At 41.3% G+C, this 15,378-nt stretch overlaps 1 protein-coding gene across 4 annotated transcripts in view; it reads left to right on the forward strand.

Annotated features, from left to right (window-relative positions):
• The window catches only part of DIP2A (DIP2 acetate--CoA ligase A), a 104,049-nt gene that overhangs the window by 23,369 nt on the left and 65,302 nt on the right, over positions 1-15,378 (forward strand). For 3 of the 4 annotated variants that reach the window (XM_090272484.1, XM_090272492.1, XM_090272509.1), the window contains exons 2-3: positions 8,659-8,730; positions 13,713-13,832. In XM_090272484.1, the coding sequence (XP_090128610.1) occupies positions 8,659-8,730; positions 13,713-13,832 (192 nt within the window). The remainder of the gene's footprint in view (positions 1-8,658; positions 8,731-13,712; positions 13,833-15,378) is intronic. The other variant, XM_090272501.1, reaches the window with a different exon arrangement.

Consider the following 15,378-nt stretch of genomic DNA (forward strand, 5'->3'; position numbering starts at 1 on the left):
AACAGAAAATGAGATGATGATGGAGAGCATTTGTCCTTGATTCTAAATGTGGAGGGTTGGGGACAGTGAGAGGTAAGCTTATAGAACAGTTCTGCAACATTGTGGCCACTTTAAGCCAGTGATATTGAGCAGCCATTTGTACAGAAAGGCACCACTGTGCTCGATACACACACATTCCAGAACTTGGTAAAAGAGTCAGGTTGTGTCCATGCATCTATCACTCCTGAGTGCATTTCTTCTATAATAAAGATATTGATTTTCTATTATTCAACATCAACATTAATAAAAATGCACTTCTGTAGCTCATTTTTTTAAAAATTGAGTCTTATAAATTAATCTTGGCCTTGTTTTCAACTCCTGTCTTCCATTTTGTTCTGCAATTCCTGACCACTCTTAAGAAATCTCACAAACCTTTCAAGAAACTGGAATAGGCTGTAATTTTATCAAGGTTTACAAATTAAGTGTGTGATTTTTAATGTAACCTTTACTGTTTCAGTTTTCAGATTTTCTTAATTCAATATTTGAAGATGTGCCTTTTATTGGGTAATGTTAATTCATAATGTAGTAATGTCATTTCACAATTGTAATAATGTTACATGATCATGGGTGTGGTATTCTCTAACAGATGATGTGAAAGGTAAGTAGTTTTCATAAAACTCATATGCCTCTGATTGCACAGTCCCACTTGCTTTTAATGTTGCTATGACAAAGCAAGGGGCACTTTCTTTTAAGGCTACTTTCAGAACTTATCTTAGTATTTTCTCTAAACTATAAATGCAGTTATGTCCACTTGAAGGCCAGGGTACCACATGTCACAGGCAGCCTTACATGTGTGCTGTGAAAAGGTTCAAAGACTATTAACAAAAAAGAAAGTCTGTGAGAACTCAAAATTTCATTTTTTAAATGTAAGTCCCAAGATTTTCTCCAAGAAAAAAAATCAGTTTTTGTATTTTCTAACTTAAAAGCAACTATTAGTACGTTTCTGAAATATAGCAGAAGACCAAAACATGTTTGGAAAGAGAATAAATCTATAAAGAGAGACTGGTTTATTTTCAATGTGCTCAATATATCAGACTATTTATTTTGTGTGTGAACGTGATGAGATAAATATTTGTGTGTTTAGTGTATAATTAAGAATGGAATATAGATTTCTTTGGAGTTATTAAATCCATAATGTCTTCTACGTAATGGACAAATCAAGTTTAGAGACATTTACATAACTTAGCTTGTTAAGCTGGTGCTGTTGACCTGCAAGAGAATCTACTTCTGCATATACAGGTGAAAGTTTTACAATTTATGTATAAAAGAAATTGTAGGCATTAAAAATACTTTATTAAAAAAAAGTTATAACAAATTACCATTCTAGTGGGGAATGGTGATAATGGGGGAGACTATGCATGTTTGGGGGAAGGGGATATATGGGAACTCTGTACCTTGTCTCAATTTTGTTGTAAACCTTAAACCTCTCTTTTAAAAAGTAAAGCAAAAGAAAAAACCACCAACCTCCTGGAAAATCTGTAAGCCCAGATGGTTTCACTGACACATTTTGTCAAACATTTAAAAAAGGAATAAAGCCAATTTTATTTTGTCTCTCCTATATATTTTTTAATTTAGAATAATTTTAGTCTCATTGTTACAAAAATAGTACATGGAATTCATTCAGTTTCCTGCAATAACATCTTATCTAACCATAGTACATTATCAAACCATCTTCCATTTTCTTAATACCAAAGAATTATGATTATTGTACTAAAAATTTTAGAGTTCAAAAGTGTTTGAAGTCAAAAATGAAGTCTGTCTCACACCCACCTGAAACCAGATAAATAAATCAGTCTCTGGGGTAACTACTATTAGTGGTTTGTTGGGCATCCTTTCAGAATATTTTCTGCATACATAGATATGTACAATCCTATATACATGTAAATGTATTTTTATTTATTTTTACCAGTTAGATCATTTTCTATGTACATTGTTTTTCAACTTGTTTTAATTAACAGGATATCAATCCATATGATACCCACATCCCCACTCCTCAAATGCCAGAGTATTTTTTTAAGGACCAAAATAATTCTGTAGTAATCAGGTATGACAGCATCTTTACTTCTTCCTTTCTTTCTTCCTTCCTTTTATGGACAAAAGTTGTCTCCCATATATGCTGTTATATATAGTGTTCACTTCCTGTCCTTGTTTCTGTTACTTGAGGAATTGAGTGCTTTCAAGAGTAGGTTTTTAGAGACTTCCGGCCAAGATGGAGGCCTAGACTGACATTCTCCATCTCCCTCCACAACTAAGAAGGAATACAACTGCTGCAAAACCAGAAATAACCAGAAGTTCCAGAAAATAAATGGAAGTCCAGCATGTGAAGTTATAAAGAAGTGGTGCTCGTCCGGACGGGTAGGAGGGACGAAGCCGGGGTGGAGAGGTCAAGCTGTGCTGTCCACGGCAGCAGTAGCGACAGCGGCAGGACAGTGGTGAGCACAGACACCTGTATTTAGGGGGAGGCGAGAAGTGCCTGGGGAGCACCCCCGGCTGCAGACCAGACCTGTCAGCTTGTGATTCCAAAAGCAGGGAAGGCAGACCACCATTTCCTTGGACTGTGAGGCCCAGAAGGGATGGGGACGGAGGAGGAGGCTCCTGGTCTCTCAGCGGAGAGTGAACGGCAGGAATCCATCTTGGACCCCTACCCCCACAGAAAACGCCACAGGGTGGTGAGAAGGGTCTCCCAGTTGTGACGAATACATGGGGCTCTGCCCCCTATAGTGTAGGAGGTATGACAGCCCCGCCTAGGAAGCAAAGGTAAACACAAAACTGTCAGGATGGCACAGATCATGATAGAAATCCTGGTGATGCAGCTGACCAGACAGCAAATATCTAATCTAACAGCTCGGCAGATAGGAAATCTTTCTGAGGCACAGTTCAGAGCTTTGGTTATAAAAGTGCTTACAGACCTAACAACAGCTCTTAAATAAAGACAGGGAAGGAATGAAGGCTAGGCCTGCTGAAATGAACAAAAACACATATGAAACAAGTGGTGAGGGCAAGAAAACCAGGGATCAAATCAACAAATGGGAACATAGGGAAGGAACAGTCAACCAGTGCAGAAAGAGGAAACGAGAAGTGAGGAAAATGAGAGGCTCGGAAACCCATGGGACAGCTATAGGCGGGCCAACATCTGAATCACAGGATTGCCAGATGGTGAAGAAGAAGAACTGGAAATTGAAAAATTATGTGAAAAAATAATGAAGCAGAACTTCCCTAACTTGGGGAAGGAAATAGACTTACAGGTCCAGGAAGCACAGAGTTCCAGGGAGAACCACACCAAGACGCATTATAATCAAAATGTCAAAAATTAAGGATAAAGAGAGAATCTTAAAAGCAGCAAGAGAGAAGAAGAGAATTACGTGCAAAGGGGTCTCAATAAGACTATCAGCTGATTTCTCAAAAGAAACTGCAGGCAAGAAGGGACTGGCAAGAAATATTCAAAGAAATGAAAATCAGAAACCTGCAACCACGATTACTCTATCCAGTGAAGCTGTCATTCAGAATAGAAGGGCAGAGAAAGTGCTTCCAGGACAAAGTAAAACTGCAGGAGTTCATCAGATCCAAACCACTATTACATGAAATGTTAAAGGGACTTATTTAGGAGAAAGAGGACCAAAACTATGAACATTAAGTAGGCAAAACGACGACCGTGTCCAGCATGAAGCAGCTAGAGGAGCTTGAGACCTTTGCCCATTGTCCTTTATAAGATTATAAAGGCTCTTAAGTCTCAGAGGGAGGGATAGTTATTTTTTATTGTTAAAATAATTAATTAATTAATTAAAAAAAAAAGACTATATGAAAGGGAGAAGCCGGAGAGCTTGTATGTACGACCCATGGGCATGGACTTGAGGTGGGGGATTGCTGGGGGAGGGGGGGTGCTGGGCGGAGGGGAGCAAAGGGGAAAGAATTGGAACTATTGTAACAATATAATCAATAAAATATACTTAAAAAAAAAACTGTGAACATTAAAATGAAAACTGTATCACAACAACCAACAACAGAAGCTAGAGAATCAAAACCAAGGCAAACTTAAGTAGGCAACAAGAGTGGGAAAAGAATTATAGGTATGGGGAACATTATGGGGGAAGGTCAGCAGGGAGGGGCAAGTGGGGGAAAGGGAGGAAGATGGTACAGGAATTAAGAAGCACAGTAGGAGGGAGTGGAGTAGACAGGAAGATATTGAGAAGAGCTATATGCAAACCAATGGGCATGTTGACTAAGGGGGGGGACAGCTGGAGGGAGGGGGGTCACTGGGTGGAGGGGAACAAAGGGAAAAGAAATTGGGACAACTGTAACAACATAATCAAGAAAGTATAATTTTTTTAAAAAGTAAGTTTTTAGAAATTATATTATGCCGCCGAGTTAGGGACTTGGTGATACTACAGTTGTTCCGTGGTATCTGTGGGGAACTGGTTCCAGGACCCTTAAGGATGCTCAAATTTCTTGTATAAAATGGTGTAGGATTTGCAGATAATCTACGCGCATCCTCTCGTACACTTGCAATCATGTCTAGGTTACTTATAATAGCTAATACGATGTAGATGCTATGTAAATACTTGTTTACTGTATTGTTTAAGGACTAACAACAAGGTAAAAAAGTGTGTGTGCAGTACAGATGCAACCGTTGTAGGCCTAGCTGTTCAGTGCACATTAGCAACCACATAACTTTTTTTCTGAATATTTTCGATTAGCTGTTTTGGTTGAATCTGCAGATGTGGAACCCATGGATATGGAGGGCCAGCTTTATTTGGGATTTTGCATTTGTAATCCTGAGTGAGTTTGGTTTGTGGCAGTGGAGGTCAACTGAAGCCACACATCATACCCCTATCTAGAGCAGCGATTTTCAACCTTTTTCATCTCATGGCACACATGAACTAATTACTGAAATCCTGTGGCACACAAGAACAATACATTTTTTGCTGATCTGACAAAAAATAGGTAAAATTTTGATTCATTCACACCGGACCGCTATTGTGGTGTTGGCTGTTGTCGTTTTATTTACTTTACAGTTGAAGGGACAAGAGGTCATTGTCCCCGACCTCTTTCTTGCAGCACATCAGTCGAAAATCACTGACTTAACGGGCTAATAAGAACAGCTGCTATCTTTCAGGCCACCTGGAAACTAGTTTTGAGGATGGGCCCTGGCATTTTTCCAAAGTCCCTCAGGTTCCTGGGTGCTCAGCCAAGGTAGAGCTGCACTCTGTCTGAAATTCCCTATGACTTTTGGGGTCAGGGTTTCCCCAGGTTTGTGCAGTGTATTGGGGTGCTTGGCTCTCCTGTTTGTTTCTTTAGTGTTTACCGAACTTGGGGTCAGAAAACTGGAATTCAAGTCTCTTTTCTCTTAGTTTATTATAGTCATGTGCAGCTTAACAATGGAGACTGATTCTGAGAAGTGTGTCGCTAGGCAATTTTTGTCCCTGTGTAGTTATCGCAGAGTGCACTTCACCTGCCACACCTAGGCTGTGTGGTACAGCTTACTCCTCCTGGACTACAAGCCTGTACAGCCTGTTCAACTTAGACAAGACATGAGATCAAACACAAGAGAAAATGATCCAATTAAGTGATGGTAAACACAGGTGTGTGAGGCTGCTGTCTGTGTGATATGGCTACTGTTCGCAGCAAAGTTTTCCTTTGTAAGTAGGAATAGTACACTCTTAATGATAGAAGTATTATATAGTGAGCACATAAACCAGTGACATAGTTACTTATCAAGTATTATGTACTGTACGTAATTATATGTGCTGTACTTAAAAAAAAAAAAAATATATATATATATATATATACACACTTATTTTTAGAGAAAGGGCGGGAGAAAGAGAGAGAAACAGCAATGTGTGAGAGATACATCGATTGGTTGCCCCTCACACGCCCACAACTGGGGACCTGGCCCGCAACCCAGGCATGTGCCCTGACTGGGAATTGAACCAGCAGCCTTTGGGTTTTCAGGCTGGCACTCAATCCACTGAGCCTGCCAAGGCTGTGCTGTACTTTTACAGGATTGACAGTGCACGTTTATTTATACCAGCATCATCACAAACATGAAGCGTTGTCCTACGATGTTATGATGTCACTAGGTGATAGGAATCTTTAAGCTCCATTATAATCTTTTGGGACCGCCATCCTATGTTCAGTCTGTTGTTCACTGAAATGTCATTTTGCAGCCATGTCTGTAGTCTTGTGTCTGGATTTTGTTTTGGAATTTTACTTTGCTTTTTGTATGGGTGGAAGCTTTGCATTCAGTGGTGTGTTGAGTTAGTATCTAAGTTGGATACGTGAAAATATGATGATACATGAAAATGTGTGGCTGGTTATGTTCAACTGGTTTGGTAAAAAAAGTGAGACAGCTTTTGGGATATCATGAACATCCAGCAGGGGGTTATAGCATGTTTCATTTCTGAATGCTCTTTGGGTACATTCAGCATATAAATGTTCACTTGAAATGGGAACATAAGAAACTATTTCCAGAAAATCAATACTTAAAATTTAAATATCCTGGAAAAGCCAAATGCCCTGCTTTTAAATAGTGATTTATCTGTTTTAGTTTGTGTAGCAATATTTAGTGTTCATTTAAATTTGTCTTAATTACATACTTTTATGTATTCCAGAGGATACAATATTTTAGTAGATTGCTTTTAAAAATACTTGTGCTTTAAAGTTCACTAGTAGAAATTAAGTGAAATTACACAATTATAAGTAGGATTCTATCAGGGTCTGTGAGTGTCAAATGAGTGGGGTGGACAGGATGATATACCCCAAGGGCCACTGCAGTCAGGAGTGAATTGTGTGCTCATTGCATTGTGAGTGAGTGGACGTTAAAGGGAGTGCTTAGAGAAAAATACTGTAGGCAGTAGAGTGAGATTTATAACATAATGCCATTTGGGTAAAGTAAAAACACTGGACACAAGGCAGTATATATCTGCAGAACATATTCAAGTTAAAGACACTAAATGCAGTAGAATAGTTTTCTGTGGCAGGGACAGAATAGTGGGGGCAGAAGGATAAATAAAGGGAGGGATAGATGAGATAACTAGAGGGACTCTGGGGAACGTGTGAATGAGCTGTTGTCAGAGCAGAGGATCTGTGTGAGATCGGTGGAGCTTTTCAGGCCATGGGGGCTTTGTGGCAACCTGGCCCATCCCAGAACAACTGCCTGCTTGGTAGGCAGGACCTGGTGCTTCCCTGACCTCAGGCTCTTCTTCTGTAGGCTTCTGTATTAATGTCTACCCAGAGGCTGTTAATGAACTTAATTTAGATTGGCAGACGTTTAAAGGTGTCGGTCTTTTGACACAACAGATTCTGTAGTCAGGAGTTTATATAGAGCCCTGGCTGGGTGTCTCCGTTGGTTGGAGCGTCATCCCAGACACCGAAAGGTTGTGGGTTTGATCCTTGGTCAGGGCACCTACCTAGGCTGCTGGTTTGGTCCCCAGTGGAGCTGGTACTGGGAGGCAACTGATAGATGTTTCTCCCTCGCATAGATGTCTGTCTGTCTGTCTCTTCCCCCTCCCCTCTCTTTCTAAAACCAATAAACATATCCTCAGGTAAGGATTAAAAATAAAAGCATTTATCTAAAGGAAATACGTGTGAAGCACTCAGTGATAGCAGTCTGACAGCTTTGCTTGTTTGGAGTGAAGCGGGTGAAGTGAGGGGGCAGAGAGGTGGTGAGAGGGGGGCTTGCAAAACACAAGAAGCTTTCTACCCAAGACAGTTCATCCAAAGAACAAGCTACTGGTGGAAATTATATATTTCTGGTCTAAATAAAGTTCCCAAAACATGACAGATCCACTATGAACACCCAGTTGTGTCTGGCAAACCATGTGGTGTTCTTAGAGTGAAAAGTGTTTCCTCTCTTGTTCCTGGATGTTAATTCACTTTTAGGCTCTTCTTCTTTATAATGTTATCAGAACAGCAGTTTCTTTTTCCTGAGTCCTCACCAGGAACATCTTGTGGTTGGGAAGGTTTGTTTCCTCAGAATCCCTTACACCAGTGCTTCCACAACTTGAACCTGTGCAGGAATCACTGGGGGTGGGGATGGGGGACACTTCGTAAAATGCAGGTTTCGATTCTGTCGTCTGGGGCATGGCCTCAGAGCCTGCATTTCTGACAAGCTCCTGGGCATGTTGAGTTATTATTTATGTAGAGTAAAATTCACCTCTTCTGGTGTGTAATTCTGTAAGTTGTTGACAAACAAGGTTGTGGAACCACCACCATAATCAAAACAGAGCAGCTTCATTGTCCCCCCAAATTCCCTAGTCCCTCTTTGTAGTCAGCCCTCCCCTCACTCCTATTCCCCGGCAGCCACTGTCTGTTTTCTGTCTTTTTATAGTTTTATCTTTTCCAGAATGTCATGTAAGTGAAAGAATTCTTTATGGAGCCTTTTGAGCCTGGCTTCTTTCACTTAGCAATATAGGTGCAGGAGCTATCTAAATTGTTCTGTATATCCATAGTTTGTTCCTTTTTACTACTGAATAGTGTTTCATTATGTGGCTTTGTCATAGTTTGTTTACCGGTATCAGTTGAAGAACATCTGTGTTTCTAGTTTTTTCATTATGACTTAATCTTTAAAAAGTTTAGTAAGTTTAGAAGAAATGTAATTCTCTTTTACCATTGTTGTTTTAGGTGACATCACTCAGAAAGGGTATGAGAAGAAAAGGGCAAAGCTGCTTGCGCGTTATATACCGCTCATTCAAGGTAAGGCCGGCACACGCAAGTGTTTTCTAACAATTATATCATCTCATAGAACTTGATTAAAAAATGATTTTAGAGCTTAACATTGGTATGTTTCCTATTTTTCATGTGTTTCCTATTAAGAAGGACTGGGCAAATAATGTGTCTAGTATTAAATAATAAAATCCAAAGGGATAGATTCCAATTTACAGCTCTGGTTTGGCACAGATCTCATTCCCAAATAGAATTTATTTTACTTTAATTGAATATTGAACATGATGATTTTTATGATTATCGTAAGGAATATTTCCTTCCTTAGGTTTGGGACAAATATTGTAAAGATGTCAGTTCTTCCCACCTGAGATTGATCTGTAGAGTCAGCACATTCATCATTTCAACAGATTGTGTGTCTGTGTGTGTTGTTTAACAAGCTAATTATAAACTTTATATACAAGTTTAAAGGGCCAAGGGACTCAAAGTATGCTCGGAAACGAAGACTGAGATGGGCGTATTTGCCTTATTGGGGAATGAGGAGAGAACGCCATGCTGTCGTCAGTAAGACAGCGTGATATGGCGCAAGGGTGGACAGCTGGGTGCTCAGAGCAGAACATGGAGCCCAGGCACAGGTGTGCATCTGGTGGAGACTTGGCTTATGGTAGAGACAGCATTGCAGGTCATGCTGGTGACCCACTTCCTTACTCACTTGTAAGACACACGACATTGGACACAAAAGTCAGTTCCAGTGTATGATAGGTCTAATTGTGAAAGGCAAACACTATAGCACCTTTAGAAGGTCATATAGGAAATTGTCATCATCTTGAGATAGGAACAATCTCTTAAGTCACTAAAGGCACCAAAAAGCAGCAACCATAAAGGAAACGATTAGTAAATTGGACTCAGTTAAAATTAGGAGTTTTATTTTATCAAAAGTCACCATGAAGAGAATATAGACAAGCTACTGAGAATTATAACACAAAAAACAAAAGCAGCGCCATTCAGTATAACTTTGTTGGGTAATGAAAGTGCTCTGAGGCTATGGTATCCAGTGAACTGAATACTAGCTACATATAGCTTTGAGCACTTGAAATAATGGCAAGTAGTGGGAGACTGAATTTTTAATTTAATTTTAATTAATTTAAACTCAAATAGCCAGAAAGTTCCCCAACATGATTAGAATAGAAAAAGCCCAGTAGAAAAATGGGCTGAAGACTTGAGTAAGCATTTCATAAGAGGAAACCCTAATGGCCAACAAGCAAACTGAAGGTGCTAAACCTTAGCAGTAATCAGAGAAGTGCAGACTAAAGCCTAATCTTACTCCAGTTGTTGGAGAGGATTTAGATGGTGGCGATATGGATAGTTAGTGTTACCTAGTAAAGTTGAAGAGGTCAGAAGCAACCAGCAATTTTCCTTCAGGTACACAGGTGCCCTCAACAAACTTCAAGTGTTTGAACTTGTGTTTGCCTGTGCATGAGAGTCCTGTCCTTCAACTGTCAATAACTAGAATACCAACCAACAGGATTCATACGGAGGAAAGCTGAAGACCTGCAGGTATCTGCAAGGATGAAGCCCATAAACATATGGGTAGTGAAAGAAACAATTGCAAAGGAATATAGGCAGTATAACTTAAAAATATGCCAAAATGCTCTATTTAGGAACCTTTATGTAGTTGGTAAAGAAAGAAGGAAGTGGTTTTCACTGAAGTCAGCACAGCGTTTCATCATGGAGTGAGACGGGAGGGACCACAGGGAATCCTGCAGTGCTTGAGTGTTTATTTCTTAACCAGTATTGTTGTTATTTCTTTATAATAATTCTTAAACTGAAAACATGCTTTGTGCTGCTTATATCAGTGTGATATGTTTTATAGTCAACAATAAAAAGAATAGTGAAGAGTCTCTTACACTGACATTCATTTCTCCAAAATAAAGCAGAAAGAACCTCAGTAAAATTGCAGTTTGAGGGAATCATGGAAGCATCGGACAGCCCGGCTGCAAACACCGACAGTCGCCATCACAGTACGCGAACACACACTGCAGCCTTTCCATCCTGCGCAGGGTGAGACAGGAGTGCTCACTGTGCCCACTCTTAGGCTGCTTGGTTTGGTGGCCACTGCCAGTGTGGTGCGATGGGAAACAAAGTGGGATAAATGCCTTCAGTTGCAGATGGTGTTATTTCATACCTTGAAAACCCAGGTGACTGCTTATTAACTATTAGAATTTGTAAGAGTTTTTGGGTTGATATAAGACAAATATGTGAGAATCTATAGCTTTTCTCTGGCAGGATTTCTGTTAGTGAAAAGACATTTATAGTGTCAATAAACTGTCAGTTGCTTATTAATCCATTTAACAAGGAAGTCACAGAACCTATATTAGGGTCATAAAATCTATTTGAAAAAAATAACCAAGACTCTAAAATAGAAGAAACATCAATTTTCTAAACAGAAAAACATTATTGTAAAATAGGCAGTTTCAAAATTAATGTGTGAACATAATGTAGTTCAGTCTGAATAGCAGTGGCTACCCCCCAAAAAAAACACCCCAAAAACTGGGATTAGAAAAAATAACCCACTTGAAGGAGAGAAGTTCTGAGAGTAGCCAGTACATTTTTGCAAAAGAATATTAGTGAGAAAGAACTGTCCCTCAAGATGCTAAACCTGACTGTGTATACTTGGTAGTCACAAAGGGGGGTCTTGGTGTAGGGAGTAGAAGAAAATTGGTGTAAGAGAAAGGGGTCTAACAATGACTAGCATTCAAAGGGGGTACACAACAGGGCTGGGATCCTCTTCCTCTCTCTGTTAGTGAACAGACACTTAACAAGGATTACAGCTCTAAATAGGTTTGTAATTATGAGATACTATAAAATCAGACGTACCTTGGATAACCCCTTGAGTGGAGGTTATAAGATAGGAGATCTAGAAGTTAGGAAGGAAAAGAAAAAGAGATATAATTGGTTCCCTGGAAAAGAAAACACTTCAGAATGGCTGAGCTGCCCCCCGGTGGTCCGTAGATTCGGCAGGTGTGCTCAGTGCAGGGTAGTGTCCCCAGCAGACCGGGGCTTCCTGCAGTTCTTTTTGGGGACTTATTAGGTGAGTGAAATGAATACAGATTCAGAGACGAGGAAATATGGATGGGTAATAAACGTTATGTTCAACTCCAGTAGAAGATATGGACATTCAAATTAAAGTGACCATTTTTCTCCTGTCAGCTTGGCAAAATTCTGAAACTTTATAACATCTAGTTCTGACAAGAGGTGGGGAAATGCTACTTTCATACATTGCTTGTGAGTGTGAATTCCCGTAACCTTTTTGGAAAATTACCTCTTGATATATGTTAAAGTTAAAAATATACCTACTCTTTTATCCAGTAACCTCACATTGGGTTTTGTATTTTTGTTGAATAAATGAATCTGCCTCAAAGAATCAGGGCGCCAATATATGGGAATGTAAGTGTAAGGATGTCCATTGGCTTGTACATCAGTCTGCAACACACCTATTTATAATCCATGGCACATAACGTACTGTGCATTCTCAACTCCCTCATGAACGTAAATTAATTTCGTTCGGTCACAACAGACAAAGCCAGTGGCGGTACTGATCAGTATTCCTGTGGATGCACAAGGGTAGATGCACATGTGTATGCACATGTGTATGCATGGGTGGTCAAATTCTGACGAGCCGAACATTGATTTCCAGAGGGGCTCTCACTCTCCAGCACTAACAACCAACCACCCTAAAATGTAGGACTGGAAACAACAGTGATGGCCCTTTCTGCTCACAGCCCTGCAGTTTGGCGGGGCTGGAGGACAGTTGCAGAGCCAGAGCCGAGTCCCTCCAGGGCTCCTCGGCCACAGCTGTGGTATCGGTGCTGGGAGACTCAGACAGCCAAGCACAGGGCTCCTGTACTGCCTCTGTCCCCGTCGTCTCATGTGTCCTCTCAGTGACAACATACTGAGAGGACACGTTGACACAGGTGGGAGCTACGTCGCCTTTTGTGACTGGCCTTGGAAGTCATACAACATCACTCCTGTCACACTGTGTCCATCGGGCAGCCACTGGCTACAGGGTCCAAGGCAGGGCAAACTGCCTTTTTTCCGGAAACAGCAAGGGCCAGAGGAGCCAGTGGGGCTGGAGTCCTGCTGGCCATTTTTATGAGAGGTTTTGAACCAAAGGCTAAATTAAGCTGATTATTTTGATGATGCGCAACTGAAGGCTTTGCTTTTTGCTTTTCTCAAACGTCAGCGAACGGGGACTCAGACAACACTGGGGGTTTTGTTCAATGTCCCTGCATACTTGTACCCCATTTCTTTACTCACCACACTGTGTCCTGAGGGCCTGTGTGGTCAGGGGTGGTGGACATGGGAGCTGTGGGCCTGGCCATGAGCGTGGACAGCCATCAGTGGGTTGGGTGTGGAGACAGAGAGCAGTTGTCACAAGCCAAGGCAGTTGGGCCTGAGTCAGAGCATTGTAGTCTGTTGTCGTCTTTATCATCTGTGCCTTTCTTGTCTCTTTCTCTGCCAGTCCACTTCTTTTGTTCCTGTGTCCAAGGGCCACTGGTGACACCCTCGTGATTGCTTAGTGGGCTGTTTCTCACTGAGTGTGCTGACACTGTGGACAGTGCCAGGAAAAGTGACTTGAGTCCTTTCAGACTCAGGAAATGTTTATGGTGCAGAAATACCCTTTCAAAGGACCTTTTCTACAGAGTCTGCCCGAGCAGCTGCACGTGCGGTGCTTACGGGGCTCAGGATCGGGCTGTGTGATGGCCGTCTTTCTTGCGCATGGCGGACGATGGACACAGAGCTGGGCTGGGCACTGTGGGGAGGGGGGCTGCAAGTGGGAACCCATGGCTCCCCCTTGGCCTCCAGACTTGGGTCTTCAGGGTGTGAAGGCCAGCACAGGGTGCGTGTTCTCAGATCATTCATTTTGGTACGGTGTGTGCTGTTTAAAATGGGTTTCTCCACAATTGGAAGAGCAAATGGTTGACACAAGACACACCTATAAAATTGTGTTTCAGGAGTGGACCCATCCCTCCAAGCAGAGCCTAGGACCCCTGGGCCCTCACAAACCACGGCTGCAGTGCCTAAGCAGCAAAAGCCACGACCCACCAACTCACGGGACGAGCGCTTCCGGTCAGGTAGGGACCAGAGGCAGCAGGCCTCCACTCTCAGATTCTGAATCATTGGGTTATTTTTTCATTGCTAAAAATATCTGCTGAGGAAATTATTTTTTACTTGAGTGATAATTTACCACATCATCATAGTTTTTATTTTTTTATTGTTGGAACAATTACAGGTGTGTCCCCCATTTCCCCCCACCCCTTTGCCCCCTGTCACCCAGCCCCTGCCCCAGCTTTACCACGTTGTTGTCTGTGTTCATGCATATATCCATATATGTTTTTGGCTAATCTCTTCCAGTCCCCCTCAACTCCTCCCTTCTGAGATCTGTCAGTCTATTCCATGTATCCATACCTCTGGATTTATTTTGTTCATTAGATTCCACATATGAGTGAGATCATATGGTATTTGTCTTTATCTGGCTGGCTTATTTTCCTTAACATAATATAATTTAACCTTCACATAACCACAGTATGTTTTAGTATAGACAGTAGTGTAAGTGTTCGCTTCTTAGGAGATGTTTATAAAACCCACTTGAAAAATTTCTTTAAATGTTTTGTTGAGAAATCAAGTTAAATGGAAGTTTGCCAACTATGGAATTAAGAAAACCACATTCATCTAGATTGGTATGGGGGGGTGGCATTGTGCAGATATGGAACGGGTTGGTTCCACACCCACGTGTGGTAGAAGAAGTTCTGGAGGAATATCTCAGAAGTGAAAAGCCCACACCAGGCCCACATCAGGCCCCCCAGCTCAGAGTTCCAGTGCCAGGAAGATAAGTCCCCACAATTTCTGGCTGCAAAAGCCAGCAGGGATTGAGTTGGTGAAAGAAACTGCTGGAGTCCCAAACAGTTCACCTTAAAGAACCCACGCACAGACTTACTAAGACTCACTCCCTCTGAACTCCAGCACCGGGGTAGCAGCTTGAAAGACACCAGTGGCATACAGGGAGAAACTGAAGTGTCTGGCATCAGGCGAGAGCTGGGGGACAGATGTGGAGTTCAAAACACTGGTTATAAGGATGCCCAAGGAACTTAGTGAGGACCTAAACAACATAAAAAAGATCCAGTCAGAAACGAAGGATACGCTAATTGAAATAAAGAACAATTTACAGAGAAACAACAGTAGAGTGGATGAAGCTGAGACTCCAATCAATGATTTGGAACATAAGGAAGCAAAAAAAAAAAAAAAAAAAGCAACCAATCAGAACAAGAAGAAGAAAAAAGAATTCAAAAACACAATGATATTGTAAGCAGCCTTGGGACAACTTTGAGTGTTGGAACATTTGAATCATTGGGGTGCCAGAAGGAGAAGAGAAAGAGCAAGAAATTGGAACTCTATTTGAAAAATAACGAAAGAAAACTTCCTTAATTTGGTGAAGAAAATAGACATGCAAGTCCAGAAGCCTGGAGAGTTCCAAACAAGATGGATGCAAAGAGGCCCACTCCAAGACACATCATAATTATAATGCCAAAGGTTAAAGATAAAGAGAGAAACTTAAGTGCAGCAAGAGAGTCCTGGCTGTTGTGGCTGAGAGGTTTGAGTGCTGGTCTGTGAACCAAAAGG

This window comes from Furipterus horrens, unplaced genomic scaffold (genome assembly GCF_987537825.1).
Source record: "Furipterus horrens unplaced genomic scaffold, mFurHor1.1.pri manual_scaffold_1, whole genome shotgun sequence".
Lineage (NCBI taxonomy): Eukaryota > Metazoa > Chordata > Mammalia > Chiroptera > Furipteridae > Furipterus > Furipterus horrens.